At 50.7% G+C, this 19,429-nt stretch overlaps 1 protein-coding gene across 3 annotated transcripts; it reads left to right on the top strand.

Annotated features, from left to right (window-relative positions):
- The first annotated feature begins 5,488 nt into the window (after positions 1 to 5,488).
- Positions 5,489 to 19,025, top strand: PLEKHB1 (pleckstrin homology domain containing B1). 3 transcript variants are annotated; one of them, XM_030836131.3, is made up of 8 exons: positions 5,489 to 5,637; positions 6,853 to 6,928; positions 8,298 to 8,450; positions 9,063 to 9,165; positions 10,277 to 10,316; positions 12,960 to 13,064; positions 16,993 to 17,089; positions 17,692 to 19,025. In XM_030836131.3, the coding sequence occupies exons 2-8, from the start codon at positions 6,892 to 6,894 to the stop codon at positions 17,826 to 17,828; spliced, it is 672 nt and encodes a 223-aa protein (XP_030691991.1). In that variant the 5' UTR covers positions 5,489 to 5,637; positions 6,853 to 6,891; the 3' UTR covers positions 17,829 to 19,025. The 3 variants fall into 3 exon arrangements, with proteins under 3 accessions (XP_030691991.1, XP_030691990.1, XP_060159655.1); XM_030836130.3 differs by lacking the exon at positions 12,960 to 13,064; XM_060303672.2 differs by lacking the exons at positions 16,993 to 17,089; positions 17,692 to 19,025 and adding an exon at positions 13,550 to 13,664.
- The last annotated feature ends 404 nt before the right edge of the window (positions 19,026 to 19,429 follow it).

Genomic DNA, 19,429 nt, shown 5'->3' on the forward strand with positions numbered 1-19,429 from the left:
AGATTTATCTCAAGGAATTGGCTTATGCAGTTGTGAGGGCTGGCAAACCTGAAACCTGTAGTGCAGGCCAGCAGACTGGAAACTCTCAGTCAGGGGCTGAGACTATAGTCCACAGACTATATAGTTTTCTTCCTCAGGGAAATCTCCATTTTGCTCTTAAGGCCCTTTGACTAATTGGGTGATCATCAAGGATAATCTCCTTTACTTAAAGTCAACTGATTGTAGAGATTAACGACATCTACAAAATACCTTCACAGTAACGCCTAGATTAGCATTTTGATTGAATAATGGGTATTATAGCCTAGACATAAAACAAAGCTAACTGCCTCCCAAGCCACAAGCCTGGATGAAGCCCTCAGGGATGGCTTTCCACTAAGAGATTGCTGTCCTTCTTATCTTCCCTCATGGGCTGGGTTTTTCTCTGGACATTCCTGTCCATGAAATGGAAGTACTTTACCTTCCAGGTTCTTTGAGCCTGAAAGTAACCCTTCTTTCTACTCAAACCTCTGAAACACTGCAAGACCATTTCATTTTTTTCTTCAAAGTTATATGAAAATTTTCTACATTTTTTAAGTTAAAAAAATTTTTACAACAATAAAGAACAATCCAACTAAAAATGGAGAAGAAACATTTCTCCAAAGAAAATATGCAAATGGATAATAAACACATGAAAAGATGCTCAACATCACTGATCACTAGGGAAATGCAAATCAAAACCACAAGACAATACTTTTCACCTGCTAGGATGGCTGTAATCAAAAAGAGAGACAATAACAAGGGTTGATGAGGATGAGAAAAACTGGAATGCTCATGGGTTGCTGGTGGGATTGTAAAATGGTGCAGCCACTTTGGAAAATAGTTTGACAGTTCCTCAAAATGTGAAACAGTTACCATATGATGCAGCAATATCATACCCAAGAGGAATAAAAACATATGTCCACCCAAATACTTGTACACAAATATTCATAGCAGTATTGTTGATAATAGCTAAAAGGTAGAAACCGAAAATGTCTATTAACTAATGAATGGATAAATAAAACATGGTATAGAATGTTATTCATCAATAAAAAGAAATGAAGTACAGTCAACCCTCCATACCAGCAGGTTCTGCACCTGTGAATTCAATCAACTACAGATCAAAAATATATTTTAAAAAATTCCAGGGCTTCCCTGGTGGCGCAGTGGTTGAGAGTCCGCCTGCCAATGCAGCGGATACAGGTTCGTGCCCCCGTCTGGGAAGATCCCACATGCTGCGGAGCGGCTAGGCCCGTGAGCCACGGCCACTAAGCCTGCGCATCCGGAGCCTGTGCTCCTCAACGGGAGAAGCCACAACAGTGAGAGGCCCGAGTACTGCAAAAAAAAAAAATTCCAGTAAGTGCCAAAAAGCAAAATTTGAATTTGCCTAGGGAAGGCAAATTTACGTAGTTGTAAAAACACATTGTATTTGCAACTATTTACACAGTATTTATATTGTTTTAGGTATTATAAGTAATCTAGAGATATTTTAAAGTATAGGATGTGTGGGGCTTCCCTGGTGGCACAGTGGTTAAGAATCCACCTGCCAATGCAGGGGACACGGGTTCAAGCCCTGGTCTAGGAGGATCCCATATGCCACAGAGCAACTAAGCCCGTGCGCCACAACTACTGAGACTGCGCTCTAGAGCCCGTGAGCCACAACTAGCGAGCCCCCGTGCTGCAACTAATGAAGCCCACGCATCTAGAGCCCGTGCTCCACAACAAGAGAAGTCACCACAATGAGAAGCTCGCTCACCTCAACGAAGAGCAGCCCCCGCACCGCAGGTAGAGAAAGCCCACGCAGAGCAACAAAGACCCAACACAGCCAAAAAAAAATAATAATAAAATGAAATAAATTTAAAAAAATAAAGTATAGGATGTGGATGTGTGTAGGTTATATGCAAATATTATGTCATTTTATATAAGGGACTCGAGCACCCGAGGATTTTGGTGTGTGTGTTTTGGGGAGTCCTGGAACCAATTCCCCGCAGATACAGAGGGTCAGCTGTACTGATACCTGCTACAACATGGATGAAACTAGAAAACATTAAGTGAAAGAAGCAAATTATGAAAGGTTACATATGTAATGTTCAGAATAGGCAAATTCATACAAAGTAGTGGTCGGCAGGGGCTGGGGAGAAAGGGGATTGAGAGTGACTGCTAGAGGATATAGAGTTTTGTTTTGTTGTGTTTTTTTTGCTGGGCTGCATGGCATGTGAGATCTTATTTCCCCAACCAGGGATCGAACCCGCACGCCCTGAAGTGGAAGCGCAGAGTCTTAACCACTGCACTGCCAGGTAAGTCCCAGGATACAGAGTTTTGTTGGGCTGCGCCCCACAGGCCTACACGGCCTGTGCTTGCCCAGCTTCAAGACTGAAGAAAGAGCCCGAAGTCATCAACAGAGACATCGATGGTTTAATGGATGGGGGGGCTTACACGTCCGAAGCAAGGTCCTGGAGTGGCACCCCACTATGCACGGCAGATGGCGAGCAGGATATGGTGGCAGTCTTCGCTCCCGAGGTAAGGGAAGATTACCAGTTATAGGGGAATTGATGTCAGGTGGGTTCATTAGTTACCAGGGAAACCAGTATCACTGCCTCTTTGATAAGAACAACTACCAGCTGGGGCCTGGGGCAAGTATGTAGGAAGGTCAGTCATTTGCGTAGGGTTTAGGTGAAGCAGGCACCGGTCCTGCAGGGGATTCACAGAGTAAGAGAACAGCCATCTTGAGTGGCCTGGCCATACAAGTTTCTTTTTGGGGTGATGAAAATGATCTGAAACTAGATAGTGGTGATGGTTGCACAACTTTGTGAATATATCAGAACAGTGAATTGTATACTTTAAAAGAGTGAATTTCGTAGTATGTACATTATATCTCACTAAAATTATTTTTAAACTTTTACATAAGAGGTTTTGCTCCAGTTGCATTTTGATATAAATTTCAGAATTTTTTGATAAATGGAGATAATATAAGTTATTCTCATTATATTATACTCTCTAGAAAATGTAAGCAGTAAATTTTAATTTGATAAGCCAGCCCACTATTCTCTAACCAATATATTATCCATGAGCTGTTCATCCACCAGAGACATTTGAAATAGCAAAATACTCTTCTCTCTGCTAATGGCTCTATGTACTACAGTTACAACAGAAATGTAAAAGTTAACTTGTTGGCTTGTTGGTCTCAATACATTGTAGTTAATTAAACAGCCTCTCAAAGCCAGTACTGCTGAAGCTGTTTCCTACTATGCTCTCAGCACTTCTCACTTGTCAATCCACACTCTTCCCACCCATCTGCACAGCTGCGAAGATTAAAAACAATCTCAGTAGTAATCGTCATAGCTTCAGGAGTCTATGAAGTCCCAGGAATTATATGCAAAATGTGATGTGTGTGTATTTTTTCCTGGGCAGCGTCTACAACATTTATCAGCTTCTCAAAGAGGGTCATTGACCAACATTTTAGAGATTTATGTCAGGTCATGCTGCGTTTAGATTCCGTAGTGGCATCTGTGGTTTTAGTTTGCCAAGCATCCTTTCCCCTTTCCCTTTTTTCTCGTCATAGCGCCCCCATCTTTGGTTGGGGAGTGGGGAGACCTTTCCCTGAATTCCACACTGATGCTGGAAAATCTTCTCTTTCCATCTGTTACTAAATCCAGAGAATGTCATCTGGGAGCTCTCTGCACTGTTCCCCTGACCCATCCCTCTTTGAAGGAGCCACCAAGGGGAGCAGGGAGAGCAGGGAAGAGGGGCAGCACCCAGATTCCCTGAGGCCAGCTCCACCCTACCCTCCCTCCTTTCCATCTTGCTGCAGTAGCAGCGGCAACTGTAGTCTGGAGAAGGTAGGGGTGGGACATTCCAGAGAGACACAAGGATGGAAAACAGCGTGGTTTAGGAGAACTGATTCCTGGGGCGGCATGGAGGGGATGAGCTCAGAGGCAGATAGGATCAGCCCTGGCGGATCCCCCAGCAAGGCACGCACTGCATGGAGGTCCGAGGCACCGGGTTAGCCTGAGGTCAGGATTACAGAAAACCAGGAGCAAGACAGGGAAGCTTAAAGAGCCAAGCTGTGCATCCAGGACTGGGGTGATGGCAGGTCAAGCCCGGCTGGAGGAGGATTGAGCCCCGCCCCCAACCGAGGGAGGAGGGCTGGCTTCGCCCCCCACAGGGAATCTGAGCGATGCTAGTCCAAGACCACCTCAGAATCACAGATGACTTGTTATCCAGTGAACTGAAGGTCAAATAGGGGATCAGTAGGTGGGACTGGAACTGGAGAGAAAGGACGACTTTCTCTAGGATCTATGTGCCCCCTCTCTTTGACACCCCCTTCCGGTTTCCACTTGGTAGCACCTTCCTGATCCCCTTATCTCCAAGGCGCTTAGGGAAATGTCCCCCTGCAGGAGCCTTCTGAGACATGCTGCTCTGGCCGCCCTGGAACCATGAGCCCTGCAACTCCGGTAAGAAAGAGATCTCTGGGACAGGAGAAAGGGCCCAGGGCAGGGTGGGTTCCATTCTCAAGGGATCTTTCAGGCCCTGACAAGCTCTATCCTCTGAATGACATCCTGGGTCTGCTCCTAGGCGGGGGTTTGTAGGGCTGAGCTATTCAAGGAAATGATCCTGGAGGAACAGACTGTGGTGGTAGATAGAGAAACAGTCTTCTTTCTCTAGTTGGGCCCCTTTCAATCCATTTTTGACTGTCCTAGAAATACCTTTCCAACCCATAAATTGAATCACCTAACTCCTCACCTTGAAACCCGCAAGCCCAAGCTCCAGTCACTATGTCATAATGCCCAAGCTCCTGAGCCTGTCATCCAAGACTTTCATGTTATATCCTTGCAACCCCTGCAGCTTCATCACCTGCTGATCCCCATGCCCTCCCCACTCCCACCCCTGCACTCTACCTTCCAAACACGCTGAAATACTGGACACTCATACTCATCCTTCAAGACCTCTTCCAGCCTGCTCTGGGAAGCCTTCCTGAACCTCTTGGTCAAAGTCAGAGTCTTCTTTCCCATTGTCAAACCATGCCCTGTGCTTTAATTGTGTGTTTATGTTGTCTCCTCCACCAGACGGGAAGCTGGGAAAAGAAGAGGAAGGGCCTTGTCGGATGCTTTTTTATGCCCTCCACTAACGCCCGGTGCCAGGCACAAACTAAGTATCAAGAAAACATGGCAAAGCTAGGAGCCTGGTTTCTCCTCGTAATTTACATTTTTCTAGAAAATTAGAGGTCAAGATTCTTGGGAAAAAAGTATTTCATGATAAATGAATGAACAAAATAATGACTAATAGCAAAATAAAATCGCAGGTGCGGCCTCTCACCTGTGCTCCAGTTGGGCACAGGGCTACCACCCACGAGAGGCTGTATATTGATTACCTATATCTAGGCCTGCAGACTACAAGTCCCAGAAGGCCTCCTGTCGCACATCTCTACACGCCCCGCCCCCTCCCCGGTGGCGGGGCGGGACCGGAGGGCGGGGCCCCGAGGCAGCTAGACCCCGGGCGCGGCCTGGGGAGTGAACAGCCCCGGGCGCTCTGGGGCGCACAAAGCGCAGGCGCAGCGGGTTGGGAGGCCGCAGCACCAAGTAGCGGCCGTTTTGGCAGCAGCGTCGCAACAGGTGTAGACAGGTGGGTGCATCAAGGGGGGTTGGAGAGGGAGTTTGCACCTGGCCGTCTTATCTGACCTGTGTCTGAGCCTGAAGATGGGAGGGAGCAGCAAGAGAAGCAGGGACAAGCCCGGGCCTTCCAACCCAGGTGTTCCAGCCAGCCCTTGCTGCGCAGCAACAGGTGTGAGCTAGTGGGGGGAGGGGCGAAGGCACCAGCTCAAAAGTAAGCCGCGCTCAAGAACAGAGGGCACCTGGATTCCAATCCAAGCTCCGTCACACACATGGACAAGTCACATGCTATAGCTTAGTTTGTCCATCTGTAAAATAGGAGGAAAGATCCTACCCATCTAGTAAAGTACTCAATAGAGTTGCAGTGGGGCCCAAACTTTGCTGTACACTGAATCACCTGGGTATCTTGGAAGACTATCAGTGCTTACCTCCTGCCCCCAGATATTCTGATTTAATTATTAGTGGGTATGACCTGTGTATCGGGAGTTTTAAAAGCTCCTACCAGAATAATGGTTAGAAGCCAGGACTGCTGGGTGTGAATCCTGGCTCCACTGCTTAATAACCAAGCAAATCTGCGCAAGTGCCTGGACCTCTCCAGGCCCCAGTTTCCTGAGAATAACAAGGATTATTGTAGGGCTTCAACGAGATACTAGATGAAAGCACTTGAGAAGTATACCTGGCACATAGTGCTCGATCAATCATAGTTGCTGTTGAACTATTATTTTATGCACTTTGTAAATGGCTCTAGTGGGGTTCAAATGTGAGGGAGGCTTCTCTTATCATGAAAGTCCCTCATTCATTGCCATGATTCTAATATTCTCTGCTGCCAGCGTTTCAAAATTCCAGGGTTTCTAACATTTTAAGAGTTCGTCACTTCAGTCTCTACCTGCCCGATGGACATGCTTTTACAGATCTGGAAGTGGAGGCCAGGGAGAAGGGACTTGGTCAAGGTTATGGGGCTGAGATTGGAATCCAGGCTTCTGACCCCCAGCCCCACCCCAGCGCAGTGGGTGGCTGCCCTGCTGACCCTACAAGCACAGGGCTCCGATTATGTGCCTGGAGCAGAGAATGGGAAGGAGACAGACAGGCTTGCCCTCTTTGTTTACTCACACTCCTTTAAACGTTTCCTCGGTGGCTCCCCCTGGGACGACAGGGGTGGGGGCTTTTCTCTGAGGAGCTGCTGTGGAGCAGCTGATGAGCCCCGTGTGTCCTTTGGCTCCTCTGACAGGTTTCGCCTGACTCTGCCCTGGAAAGTCCTTTTGAGGAAATGGCCCTGGTGAGGGGCGGCTGGCTGTGGAGACAGAGTGAGTGACCCTGGGCCAAGCCCTCATCTGTCCTGCACCTTGTCCAGGGGCAGGGATGAGGAAAGTGGCCTGTTGGACCTGCACAGTGAACCCTTCTCCCAAGAAATCATGCCCTTTTTATCCTCCCCTCCTTTGTCCATACTCTTGTCTCTGCCCGGAATGTCCTTCACATTCCTGACTGCTTGGTAAACTACTTATTCTTCAAAACCCAGCTCAGATGTCCCCTTCTGTGAGGAGCCTTCTCTGCCTTTTCTCTCCTCACCACCCCAGCCCCTGCTGTAGCACCAAGCTGGGTTCGTGTGTTCCCAGTGCCTCATACGTGCCCCTGTTATAGCCCTGATAAATATATAACCGTCTTTACCTGTGGGCCTCACCACTCCCCCACCTCATACTGGCTCCAGACTGTGAGCACCTCAACTGCAGGGACTGGGTTTAATTCTCTGTGTGTCCACAGCACGCATACCCAGGGCTGGCCACAGAACAAGGTGCAGAACAAAATGAAAAATGCCTCTGTGCTTTGGAATTTGTAAAGCTCTAGGAAGATCTCTTATGTCTTTACCCTTTTCTGTAAAGTTTTCCAGTCACAGAATGTCTAAAGCTAGGGCTCAGACCCACCTCTGACCAGAGTCATGATCTGAATCAGAGCTGTCCCGGGCTAGGAGCTCCCCACACCCTATGATCCGTACTCACTTCATTCAGTTCAGCAAACACTGAGTCCAGGTCCTGCTGGGTGCCGGGACAGGTGAGGTGAGCTATGGCCAATCCCTCTGCTCCCCATTTGGTGGAAGAGGCAGACACTACACAAATGACTGTCACCTGGGGCTTGGCCTTTTTTTTCAAGTATGCTCACAATTATAAGCAATAATTGTACACCCCTCAGCAGAATGGATGCAATGGAAACTAAGGGTTTCCTTAAGGCAAGCACTTGATGACTAGTTGTTTTGTTAATTCTTGCATAAATCATATTCTGCATTCATACAAAAACAACTTAACGCTTTTTCTCTGACAAACTGTACATATAGAAACAAATGTTCAATTGGACATGAACTTAAATTTGTGGAGGTGCTCCATGTCTTGTGACACTTAAAAAAAAAAAAAAAGATTTCCAGCTTCCCCCAAGGAAAGAATCTGATCATTCATTTACCATTCAGCACATTTATGGAGCCCTGACTATGTGTTAGGCCCAGTGGGAGGCAATGGGTGAGCAAGACAGAGGTCCTGCCATCATTTCAGGGAGTAGACGGGCAAGGACGGGGTGGTTATAACACTGGGGGCCGGGGGTAAGGGGACTCTGGGAACCCACCCAGGGCTCCTGCCCCCCAGCAGGCTCTGTGATCAGCCTGCCTGGTGGGTCTGGAATATCGCACAGGCTCCATCCTCCGCCGCTGGAAGCGGAATTGGTTTGCCCTGTGGCTGGATGGAACCCTGGGCTACTACCAAGATGAGACTGCGCAGGATGAGGAGGACCGCGTGCTCATCCGCTTCAACGTCCGAGACATAAAGATAGGCCAAGAGTGCCACGGTAAGCAGAGCCCCTTTCTCTCTGGCACTGTGACTATGGCCACGGCCCCCACACTGTGTCTGCCTGAGAACACCTGCTCTTCTCAGGTGGAAGGCTCTTTGCGGCTTTCAGAGGCCTTCCATAGACATTGCTTCTGGGCCTCTATCACCTCCAATTCATGTGGGTGTGAATTAAGAAATCAGTTCCTTATTGAGTTCCTACTCTGTGCTGGACCTGGGCCCTATGCCGGGTTCACAGAGGTGAGTCAGACACAGTTCTTACCCTCTCCCGTGCTAGGAATGGAAAAAGATGAAATGAAATAAGGAGGCTCAGAGAAATTAAGTGACTGGCCCAAAGTCACACAGCAAATCTCCTTGATCAAGGCTCAGGCCATAATTATACAGGGAAACTGGGAGATAGATATACCTAACTAGAGAAGCAGGCAATGTGGAAAGGTGGAAGGGTCTAAAGAGTTGAGCAGAATCCCAAGGAAAGTGTGTGGGATCAGATGATGTTGGCAGTGGCCAATAAAAAGGACTCAGAGAAGTCAATTCCTATGCTTGTTTCTGGTTTACTGGGGAAACCTGGGGCCTGTGCCCTGTGGAAACCCCATATATGTGTGTCTGCCTTTAGATGTGCAGCCCCCAGAGGGCAGAAGCCGAGATGGCCTGCTGATCGTGAACCTACGAGAGGGTGGCCGCCTGTACCTGTGTGCAGAGACCCAGGATGATGCCATGTGAGTGGTTCCCAGGAGAAGATGGGGTGGGATCTTGAGGAATATGACCAGACGCCTCCTCCTCATTGGGCCTCTAGTTCCCTAAAGGTAGGAAAAGGGGACAAAGACCAGTGAGCATGGTAGTCTCAGTGGAGTCTGGGCAGAGTGGATTTGAATGGCTCATGGTGATCGGTATGGTATCCAGGAAACTGATATGGTTAGGGATGAATTCAGGACTGTTGGGGGAGGGGTGTGCATACCTACCTCAGGTGTGTGGTCCCTGGTCACTCAGAGTTGGGCATCTAGCAGCCTCTGAGGTGAGCCCTCGCTTGGGGGTGATACAAAGGAACAGACAGCCCCATGGCATCCTCAGAGGCCCTCCTTCTCACTCCCTTCCTAGAAGATGGCCTGGGGCAGGGGGTACTCTGATCTGAGGGATAGACCCTACCCTGCCTAACAGAGGCAGCCCGCGGGGGGGCCCCCCATGTGAGATGCAGATCCACACTGAGAGACGGGGCGTGTCTTCCTCACTCACATTCTTGCCCTTCCCACTCTCTGGCGGAGGGTCAGTTGGCCTTTGTGCTACAGGAGAGTGAAAGAGATGGGATGTGTGGGAGTCGGGGAGGCTGAGCTCGGGGTAGACAAAGCACAGAGCCGCCTTGTCCACCCCAGCCAGGTGCCATGGCAACCAACAAAGGCTCAATTGTCCGGTGTCCACTGGGTGTTCCCGGGGCTCTGGGGTCAGAGCATTGGGGAACTGAGTTTGTAGGTTTGGGATGTGGAGGTGGGTTGCAGCCAGAGAACCAGCAGCCTAGGCATGTCAGAATCTGAACTCCTAAGGGACCACCCAAGCCCAGCTGTCTTTTGTCCAGATGGGGGAACCGGAATTTCTAGAGGGAAAGAGACGATGGACTAAGAATGCATTAGGAGGCTGCAGCTCAACTGAGGGCTTGTCTATGTGACTGGAGCAGCAGAGGGGGTCACCTTTGTCTACCCGAGGGAGTCAAGAGGATCTCCCCCTTCACAAGAGACTAGGGCTAGAGGCTGGGTTGGGGAGGAAAGTCTAAAATGTGGGGCCCAATCTCCTTTCTCCTGAACTCCCTCCTCATGGTCTGGTGGGTTTGCATTGCAGAGCATGGAAGACGGCACTGCTGGAGGCGAACTCCACCCCGGTGAGCCCCCTTCCCTCCCTGTCTCCTCCCCACCCCTACCTGCCATGGAATCATGGGTGACTCAGATTCGGTCTCTGCCAGCCAGCAGTTCTCAATTTCCATATATCTGAGTGACTGAGTCCCGAGTGGAAAAGGACAGAAGACATCCAACTGGTGCTTGGAAGAGGGAGAGAGAGGCCTCCAAGAAGGCTTGTTGAAGGGGGTGGCACGTGAGCAGGGGGAAAGGAACTATCTTTTGTCCAGCAAGTATTATGTGTCAGGTGTGATATAGTTACAGTACCAGCTACTCCCCTCAACCGTCCTGTGAGGTTGGGATTATTGTTCTCTCTCTGCAGATGATAAGATTGAGTTTTATTCATCCACACAACAAATATTTACTGAGTTCCTACTATGTGCCAGGCACTGTGCCAAGGACCAGGGATCAGAGGGTAGCTAAGGAGATGTGGGCCCTGCCTTCCTGGACTCAGCCTAATGGGGAGCTAGACGTGAAGTCACAAATTACAGAGTTAGTGATTCCATTGCAGTGCATTCAATGTGCATCCACCTTGATGGCCTGATCCAGGTGGGAGTCCAGACAAGGCTTAAGATGAGACCTGAAGGATAACAGAAATCAACTGGGTGAAAGGGCTGGGGTGGGGTGAAGGGAAGAGCTTTCCAGGCAGAGGGAACTGCAGGTGCAAAGGCCCTGAGAGGGGTTATGATGCTGGCAAGTTGAAGAACAGAAGGAAGGCTGGGGTGGCTGGATCTCAGGGAGAGAGAGAGCCGTGGGGGAAGGAGGGTTAGTAAAGCCAGGCATTAAAAGCTCTGTTAAGGATAGTGGTTTCCGCTAAGAATACTGGGAAGTCACTGAAAGTTTTTAAGCAGAGGAACGGCATGAGCAGATCAGACCAGACTTGTAGTTTTAAAAAGATAGTCTGGCTGGTAGGTAGGGAATGGATTGTAGAGGGTAAGAGTGGATGCCCAGAGACCTGTTAGAAGGCTGGGACAGTGTGCAGGTGACTGCCTGTGGGTCTGGACTAAGGCCTTGCTGGCAGAGACAAGCTGATGAGGATAAGACACACTTAAGAGGTAGAATCAACAGAACTTAGTGATTGATGGAGGTATGGTTTCGAGGAGCTGCCCAAAGGCGTGGTTTTGAGGAGCTCGGGTGGCCAAGCTTGGCCTCAACCCCCATCTGCCTGACCCCAGATTCTGTGCTTGCTCCTTCTACCTGTGGCACGGTGGAGCTCCTTCTCATCTAGAAAAAAAAAGTCCGCTGGGAAGTAGCAGGGAAGACTGGGATGCATTTAGGAACTCCCTCAGGCGTTCACCTGCTGAGGGCCAGGCGTTGTGCTTGACCACCCGGCATTGGTTGTATCATTATTCTTCAATAAGAAGGGGTAGGGGTTGGTATTTTTAGTCCCATTTTATAGCTGGGGAGCTGAGGTTCAGAGGGGAATTGACTCGTCCAAAGTCTCATCGTCTTAAGTCAGTGGAAGAGCCTGCACTGGAACCTAGGTCAGTGAGACTCTGAGGGAAGGGCACTAACTGCAGTAGGAGCTACACGAGCAGAGGTGGGGAAGTGGTACGTGCAAGTGTGTATATGCACACATGTGTGTCTAAAGGCCAGGAGTCTGGCCTGGCTGGAGGGTAAGGTGTGGAGGGAAAGAAATAGGAGACATGACCTCTGAGGAGCCATGTCACAAACGGCCTTGAAGTCCAGGGGAAGGAACTGAACTTTATCCTGAGGGTTGTGGGGAGCAATAAAGGGCATTAAGCAGGGGGGCTGTGGTCAGGCTTTGGAGCAGACTCAGGCTTCTGGGTGGAGGCTGGGGCAGTGGTCATCAGGGTGGAGGGACCTGGCTCTGAGCTCCAAACCCACTTACGCAGGGCAGACCAGTCCCACCCAAGAGGGGCAGGAGGAAGGAGGTGAGGGCTGACCGTTCTGTACTCTGTGACTCTATGAAGCTGCCTTGTGTCTTCTCTGCCTATCCACCTTCCTGCTGCTCTGCTTCCTAAATCTCTCTACTCTGACCCTCCACTCCACCTCCCCCCGCTCTACACACACATATGCACACACGCACACACGTGCACACACACGCGCGCATCCCTCCGGTCCCTAGGCTTGCTCGAACTGGGTGTGTTTGTACCTCTGTGTCTTTGTACTAGTGTCTGCCCATCTCTTAGTGTTCATGCCTGTGTCTGTCTGTCCTGTAGTGACCTGTGCTTTGTCCCTCCACATCCTGCAGGTTTATACCCCACTCTGGGTGGAGGCTCCAGGAGGAGCCCCTGACACAGGGCCGGGGGCACAGTCAGGGGCAAGGCTGTGGGGCCAGTGCTGGGTGCAGGTGGGTGGGCAGGCAGATCAGAGCTGTACTGTCCTCCCTGGAGACTGGGGGCCTCAGCAGCCTGAAACAGGCGAAGGTGGGCTATTCTGGAGAGACACTACTGATCCGTCTTCTCTGTGTAACTTCAGCAAAATCACCACCCCTTCTGAGCTTCCCACCATTACCATGGGCTGGGGAAGAAGAGGATACCCCCCTTCCCTTGCCCAGCTGGCAGAGGGCTCTGCTAGGGCCTGTGAAGAGCTCTGAGTCTCTCCAGATGTAGAGGGCCTCTGACACCCGCCTCCCTCCCCTTCTTGGGTTTCTGTGGCTTAAGCAGGCCCCAGCTGGAGCCACCGTCCCTCCCAGGAGCCGCCGGGTTTGCCCCAAGGTCAGGTGTGTGACCTGCTCGTGGAGCCCCTGTAATGTTGAGAGGCGGATCTGGGTAAGTGCTGGCTCAGCCCTCCCGGCCTCCATTCTGGCACCAGGATGTACCTCCAGCAGTGGGCCCAGTCACATCCCTTCCCTGCTCACAAACATTCCATGGCTCCCCATCATTCACAGGACACCAACCACAGCTCTGCTTTCAAGGCCTTCGGAATCTGGCCTGGGCCAGACTTGCCCACCTCATCCCCCTCATCCCCTGCGCTCCAACTGCTCTGCTCAACCCCCTGCTCCCAGCTATGCCCAACCTTTTCTGTCTCTCCAGCCTTTGCATGTGCTGCTCTATCTGCTGCAAAGACCCTTAATTTCCTGACAAAATGATGCTTATCCTCTAAGATGCACCTCAAAGGCTGCCACCTCCTCAGGGAGGACTTCCCAGACCTCCACACATTGTTGCTCCCTCCCACAACCCACTGCGTTAGTGCTTAGTCCTGTCTTCATTCTGCCTGATTTCTAGTTCCTATATTTTTGTCTCTATTCTCCCAGGAGACCTGGAACTTCCTTCAAGGCAAGGATCAGGTTAGGTCAGCTCTGCCCCTGTGGAACCTGGCACAGTGCTGGGTATACAGCTGGTGCACAATGAGTGCTCAGTGATGGGAACAGTCTTTTTTTTTTTTTTTTTTTTTTTGCGGTACGCAGGCCTCTCACTGTTGTGGCGTCTCCCATTGCGGAGCACAGGCTCCGGACGCGCAGGCTTAGCGGCCATGGCTCACGGGCCCAGCCGCTCCCCGGCATGTGGGATCTTCCCAGACTGGGGCACGAACCCGTGTCCCCTGCATTGGCAGGCGGACTCTCAACCACTGTGCCACCAGGGAAGCCCGGGGACAGTCTATTTTGACCCTCCTATTCCTGGTGCATGAGGGTGGGGTACAAGTAGGCCTCAAGCAGTAATCACTGAATGGGCAAATGAGTGAATGAATAAAGAGAGGAAGGAAGGAGTAAAAAAACCGCTTGTTATGGCCTCACTACTGCGCATTATAATTTAGTCCGTGTCTGTCTCCCTGCCACACACCCCTCTCCCCAGTGTTTCTGGAAAGCAGGATTTGGGGATGAATCCCCTCTCTGTCTCCAGCACTCAGCCTGACCTGGGGTGGGCACAGTAGGGGGCTTGGGTTAGAGTACCTGTGGTCAGCTAGCACAGTGGTGCTCAATGTGGCTGTGCATTAGAATCGCTTATGGACTTAAGAACAATTCAGATGTTCAGATCCTACTTCTGGATGCTCTAATTTTGTAGTTCTGGGTGGGGCCTTGGAAATCTATGGTTTAAAAAATTTCTCCTGACGATTCTGATGTGCAGAACCACTGAGCCCAGAAGTGCTAGGACCACCTAGATGCATAGACATGGTTCTGCTGGATTCTCACTGTGCCCTGGGAGTGGGCAGTGTAGGAAAGACTGTCCTCATTTACAGATGAGAAAACTAAAGCTCTGAGAGGTTACATAACATGACCGGGGTCACTTAATTCATCAGTGGCAGGGCTGGGATTCCCAGCCCAGCATTGAGGCATCCCCCATACCCAAACTAGGATAAAAGTTTGTTTAAAGTGGGGATGCCTAAAAATTGAATTTAAAAGCTATAAACTTGAGCTTTTCTGAGGTGAGGGGTCCATTTGCATGTGACCTCCTGATTGACCCTGTCCCCACCTACAAAAGGGGCTGGGCCTGGAGAGGGAGAGGATCTGGATCAAACCCTTAGATTCTGTGAGGTCTCTGGGGAATCCCCTGCCCCGTTGCCAGGTGACCCACATGAGCTTGCCTCTGGGCTTCTTAGGCCTGGAGGGTAGAAACAGGTGCCCCACAGAGACATGAGATGGTGCTCTCTACTTTCTCCAGGGCCTGGACAGGCCCACCGGCTTACAGTGCAGGGCAGATGTAGGCTCTGGACCTCAACTTCCCTACCAGTAAAACTGGGGCTCTGAGTGCTTAGATCTCTCTAGCCCCTCCAGGCTTAGAGCTCAGATCTTGGTCACCCCTACCAGAAAGCCCTATTGGATCACCCTTGGGGAAGGAGCACAGTAAGGGAAGTCACTTGAGACTGAGCATTGTTTGTCTGAGCCTCTTGCATTGCTCTGGGTCTGGTCATTGTACCTAACTTGAAACTGGACTTAGAGTTGGGTGACCTTAGTTCCAGTCTGACCCTGTATTTGACTCACTTGAGATAAATTCAATACATTAGGCACCTACCATGTTCCAGTCAGGCCTGATTAGGCCCAGTCCCTGCCCTTGTTGGGGGCAGGAGGTGTTTTCTTCAAGTCTGATGGAGGAGACACCTCACAGGGATACAACAATGACACCATAGAGTGGTTGGTGCTGTGATGATGGAAGTCTAAGGGCTGTGGGTGCCCAGATGGGACCCTAACAGAACCTGAGGTTCAGGGAGAGTGATATGTGAGTTGAGTCTAAAAGACAGGTTAGGTAGTTGAATTTAAAAAGATGAGAAAGGAATCCCTTTCAAAGGGAAATGGCATGGATACCTGAAATCACAGGTGTGGTTGGAGGACTCCCCTTTACAGCCAGACTTCTTAAAAGAGATGTCATGACATGCTGATTCCATCCCTCCTCTCTCAACCATTCTTCAGTCCTCCATAGTCTGGCTTCTTCCTCCAACCACTCCTCTGAAAAGTGTTTTCAAGGTCGCCCACAATTTCCAATAAACCAATGGCTTATTCTCTTGGCACTGGGCAAGAGGATGGACAGAAGAGCATATTCAGAAGATAAAATCATGAGATCTGGTGGCTAATATGATGTGGAAGATGTGTGTGAAGACAGCGGTGCCAACCTGATGTCTTGGTTTGAGTACATGGTGGTGGTGTTTAGAGGAAAGCATTCACAGAAGAGCAGGTTTGGGGGGATCGAAGGATGATGAAATTACTTTGAGATGGTTTAAGTTTGGACACCTGGACTTTTAAGGGACCACCTGGACCATTTAGGTGTTAAGCTCAGTTAGAGATATAAGGTGCAAGGGGGCTAAGAAGTCTGTTCCAAGTCTGTTCCCCATGGATAAAATGAGGGTCTTGGATTAAGAGCTTCCATTTAATTCAGCATATATTTATTAGTCCTTGCTATTCCCTAGGCCCTGCTGGCAACACAAATGAATCAAAGCCCTTGCCAATAGGTAGCTCACATTCAGGGTGCAGGCAGGAAAGGCCAGGAGGAAGGCTAGGAACAAGAGGCACAAGCATAGTCCACAGAGAACTCAGGAAGAAAGGATTCTTTCTGAGGCCAGAAGGGCTTCCTGGAGTGGGTGACTTTTGAATTAGGCTTTGAGGGGTTGGTAAAAATCTAATGGGGGAGGGGAGAGGGCGGACAGTCTATTCCTCCCTCCCAGAGAGAACACTGACCATTCTTCTCTGAGCCTCCATCCCCAGCTGTGTGGTAGAGTGAATAATGCCTGCTGTAAGGATGAGAGGAAATAACACATGTCAGCATCTCCCTTAGGACCTGGAACATGGTGGATGCTTAATAATACTTTAGTTACTTCCCACCTCTACCTTTCCTTTCCCTTCCTTCCTCCACAACCCCCTTTTATTTCCTGGCCAAAGCCCAGGCCCCCCTCTCCATAACCAGGAGAGTAGAGAAGTCCATTGGGTTTCTCCAAGTGTCATCACTGGAGAGCTGCTACCAAATATTAGACTATCTATCAAAGGAAGTAGGGAGCCATGGAGAATTTTTGATCAGGGGAGTGCTAGGTAGGAAGCCAGGGCAGGAAAATGGCATCGCTGGGAGCTGGATGGAGGGGCTGAAGTATTAGAGGACAAGGGCCTTGTGGGGAGGTAGGGTCTTTCTTCAGGAGCTTGCTGGTATCTGGGGACCCATTTGTAAACTTGGTGTGGTGGCTCTGTGGGCCCAGAAGGGCCTGAACCAGGTGTGGGGGGGAGGGGACAAAAGCCGGGCCCAGCTCTCCGGCAGCTGACCAGGCAGGGCTCCCCAGGTGCGCATCTACAGCCCATACCAGAACTACTATGGGGTGGTGCCCCCCAACGGTCACGACGCCACATATGTCCGCAGCTACTATGGACCGACCTATGGTAAGTCTCCGGCCCACCCCTCCCCCTGCCTCAATTCCCGCCCCTGGTCTATCAGTAGGGGCCAGGCCCCACCCTTTTAGTGACCATGGATTTTCCCAGGTGGGACCCTCCGCAAGGCCCCCTCCCCATCCCATGACTCAGAACGGTTCTTGAACCAGAGCCCCTCCCCACTCCAGAGCTGACCTCTTCTCTAGGCCGGCCCCTATTCGCTGGCTGCTCAGCAATACCCATTCTTGAGCTGGTAGCGACCCCTGGTGGCTAATTCGGGAAAGGCTACCTCCTCTCACTCCAGGGTCTGGCGGTTAGGAAGGCCCATCCATCATCAGGTGCAGTCTGGAGTTTCTTAGAGACCCCGGGGTTTCCTCGCCAGTCCATCCTAGCCCCACGGTCCCAGAACGTCCGTAGCAGATCCAGGGCATAGAAGCCGTGGGAACAGAGCGCGCGTCCTTCCCGCATCAAGCCCTCAGTTTCTCCGACTGGGGAGCAGGAGAGTGGGCTCAGCGCCTTATCTTGGTTTGGGCTGGAGTCTAGCAGAAGGAGGCGGATGATCTCTTTGCTCCCTCCTCTTAAGTCCCTGGTCCTCACGGGCTTTCTCTCCGCAGGCCCCGGCGTGACGCACGTAGTGGTCCGGGAGGATCCTTGCTACAGCGCGGGCGCCCCCCTGGCCATGAGCATGCTTGCGGGAGCCGCCACAGGTGCAGCACTCGGCTCGCTCATGTGGTCGCCCTGCTGGTTCTGAGCCCTGGACCCTGCGCGTAGACCAGAAAGACCCCTTTCCTGCTTGGTCCCACCCTCCACCATCCAAACCCTGTCCCACTTGGCCCCTTAGTTTCCATTAGCCCCTTCTGGGCTCGGATCGTTCCTCCCACTCCCCACCCTCACCCTGCACATCAGAAGCTATCATCCCAGGCACAAACATAGCTCAAATTTCTTTTATCTACTGCTAGACACCCCAGAAATCCGTTATAGACACATATGTTTCCCCCAAACACGCCAGGACACAGAAAATGCAATTCATGGGTCTTCAAGTTGCCCAGGCACTGGAGACACAGGAATCAGGTTCTTTCCCCTGGCAGCTCCAAGCTTGGTGCGGCAGACTGGAGTAAACAAACACTTTACAAGGTGGAGTTATCAGTCTTTTGACAGTATGATGGCAAAAAGTGAGGAAGGTAGGCTAGGAGTAAAGTTGTTGGCAAGAGTGCAGAGCCGTGAACATAACGGCACATCCAAAGAATTGAATGGGAGTTCATTTGGGCTGGGGTGTGGGCAGGGGTCAGATCATGATGGCCCTTCAGGCTAAGGAGGTTGCTGGCTAAGGGGGAGGTGTGAGCTTTTTGGAGGGAAGTTTCATGATTGCACCATAATGAATATATTGCCTGTTTTAATTCCCAAACCCAAAACACTCCCTGAGTTTAGCCTCATCCTTCCCAGCTACCAGATTTCTGGATCCTTTGTTCCTTCAGTGTTCAGAAAGCACCTGTTTTCCATGTCAAGGTGCCTGGGGCAGCAATTGAGCTGAACCTGGGGTCCTCTTCCTGGGGGGCAGGTGAGCTCTCTTTGTGACTCGCCCTAGGTTGGTGCCTCCATCAAGAAATGCATTTCTGTTCCCCAAAAGCTTGGCCCCCTATCCATAGCTGTAGCTATCAGCATCTCAGGCTTTGTCTCTTCCTTCACTCTTGGGGAGATGGCAGTGCTCACCTCTGGGACCTGGTCCACCTTTGTCTCAGTCCTGAAGGCCCCACATGTGCCTCCCTGCAGGTGGCCCCGCAGTCTCCCCATTTGGTCCCCTTCTAGTCTCCTCCCCCATCCTGTCCCAATCACTAGTAGAAATGCTAACATCCCTGCCCAGTAGCCAGAGTAGCCTGCTAAGGTTCCCTCGTAGATAGGGGCTCCAGTTGCCCTATTGCAGAGACTAATAAAGGTGTGGTTGGCTCTAGCCCTGACTCTGGCTTTGTTTGTTCCCCCAGGGGGGCCCTGTTTCCCTGGAACACCTCTATGACTCAGCACCTACTAGCGCCTTCTCTGGTATAGTGAGAAAAGTGTGGATTCTGAGGTCAGGTAGAATTGGTGGCAGCAATGTTAGCTGAGCAATTTAGGGCAAGTCACTTAACATTTCTGTATCTTGCTTTCCCCACCCATAAGCTGGCAGGTTGAAGTTGGCTGTTCCTGAGGGCTTGAGAGGAGAGGCTGCATCAGAATCTCTGTCATCTGAGCTGATGGATGATCCAGGTTATGCCCTGCCTGCTTTCTGAGAGCCCTGTGGTGTTGGGTGAGGTCTTTTCCAGTAGGTTCCCATCCTTCTGGAGTTGAATCAATGAGTTAGACTCATAGAGACAAAGG

This window comes from Globicephala melas, chromosome 8 (assembly GCF_963455315.2).
Source record: "Globicephala melas chromosome 8, mGloMel1.2, whole genome shotgun sequence".
NCBI classification, from domain to species: domain Eukaryota; kingdom Metazoa; phylum Chordata; class Mammalia; order Artiodactyla; family Delphinidae; genus Globicephala; species Globicephala melas.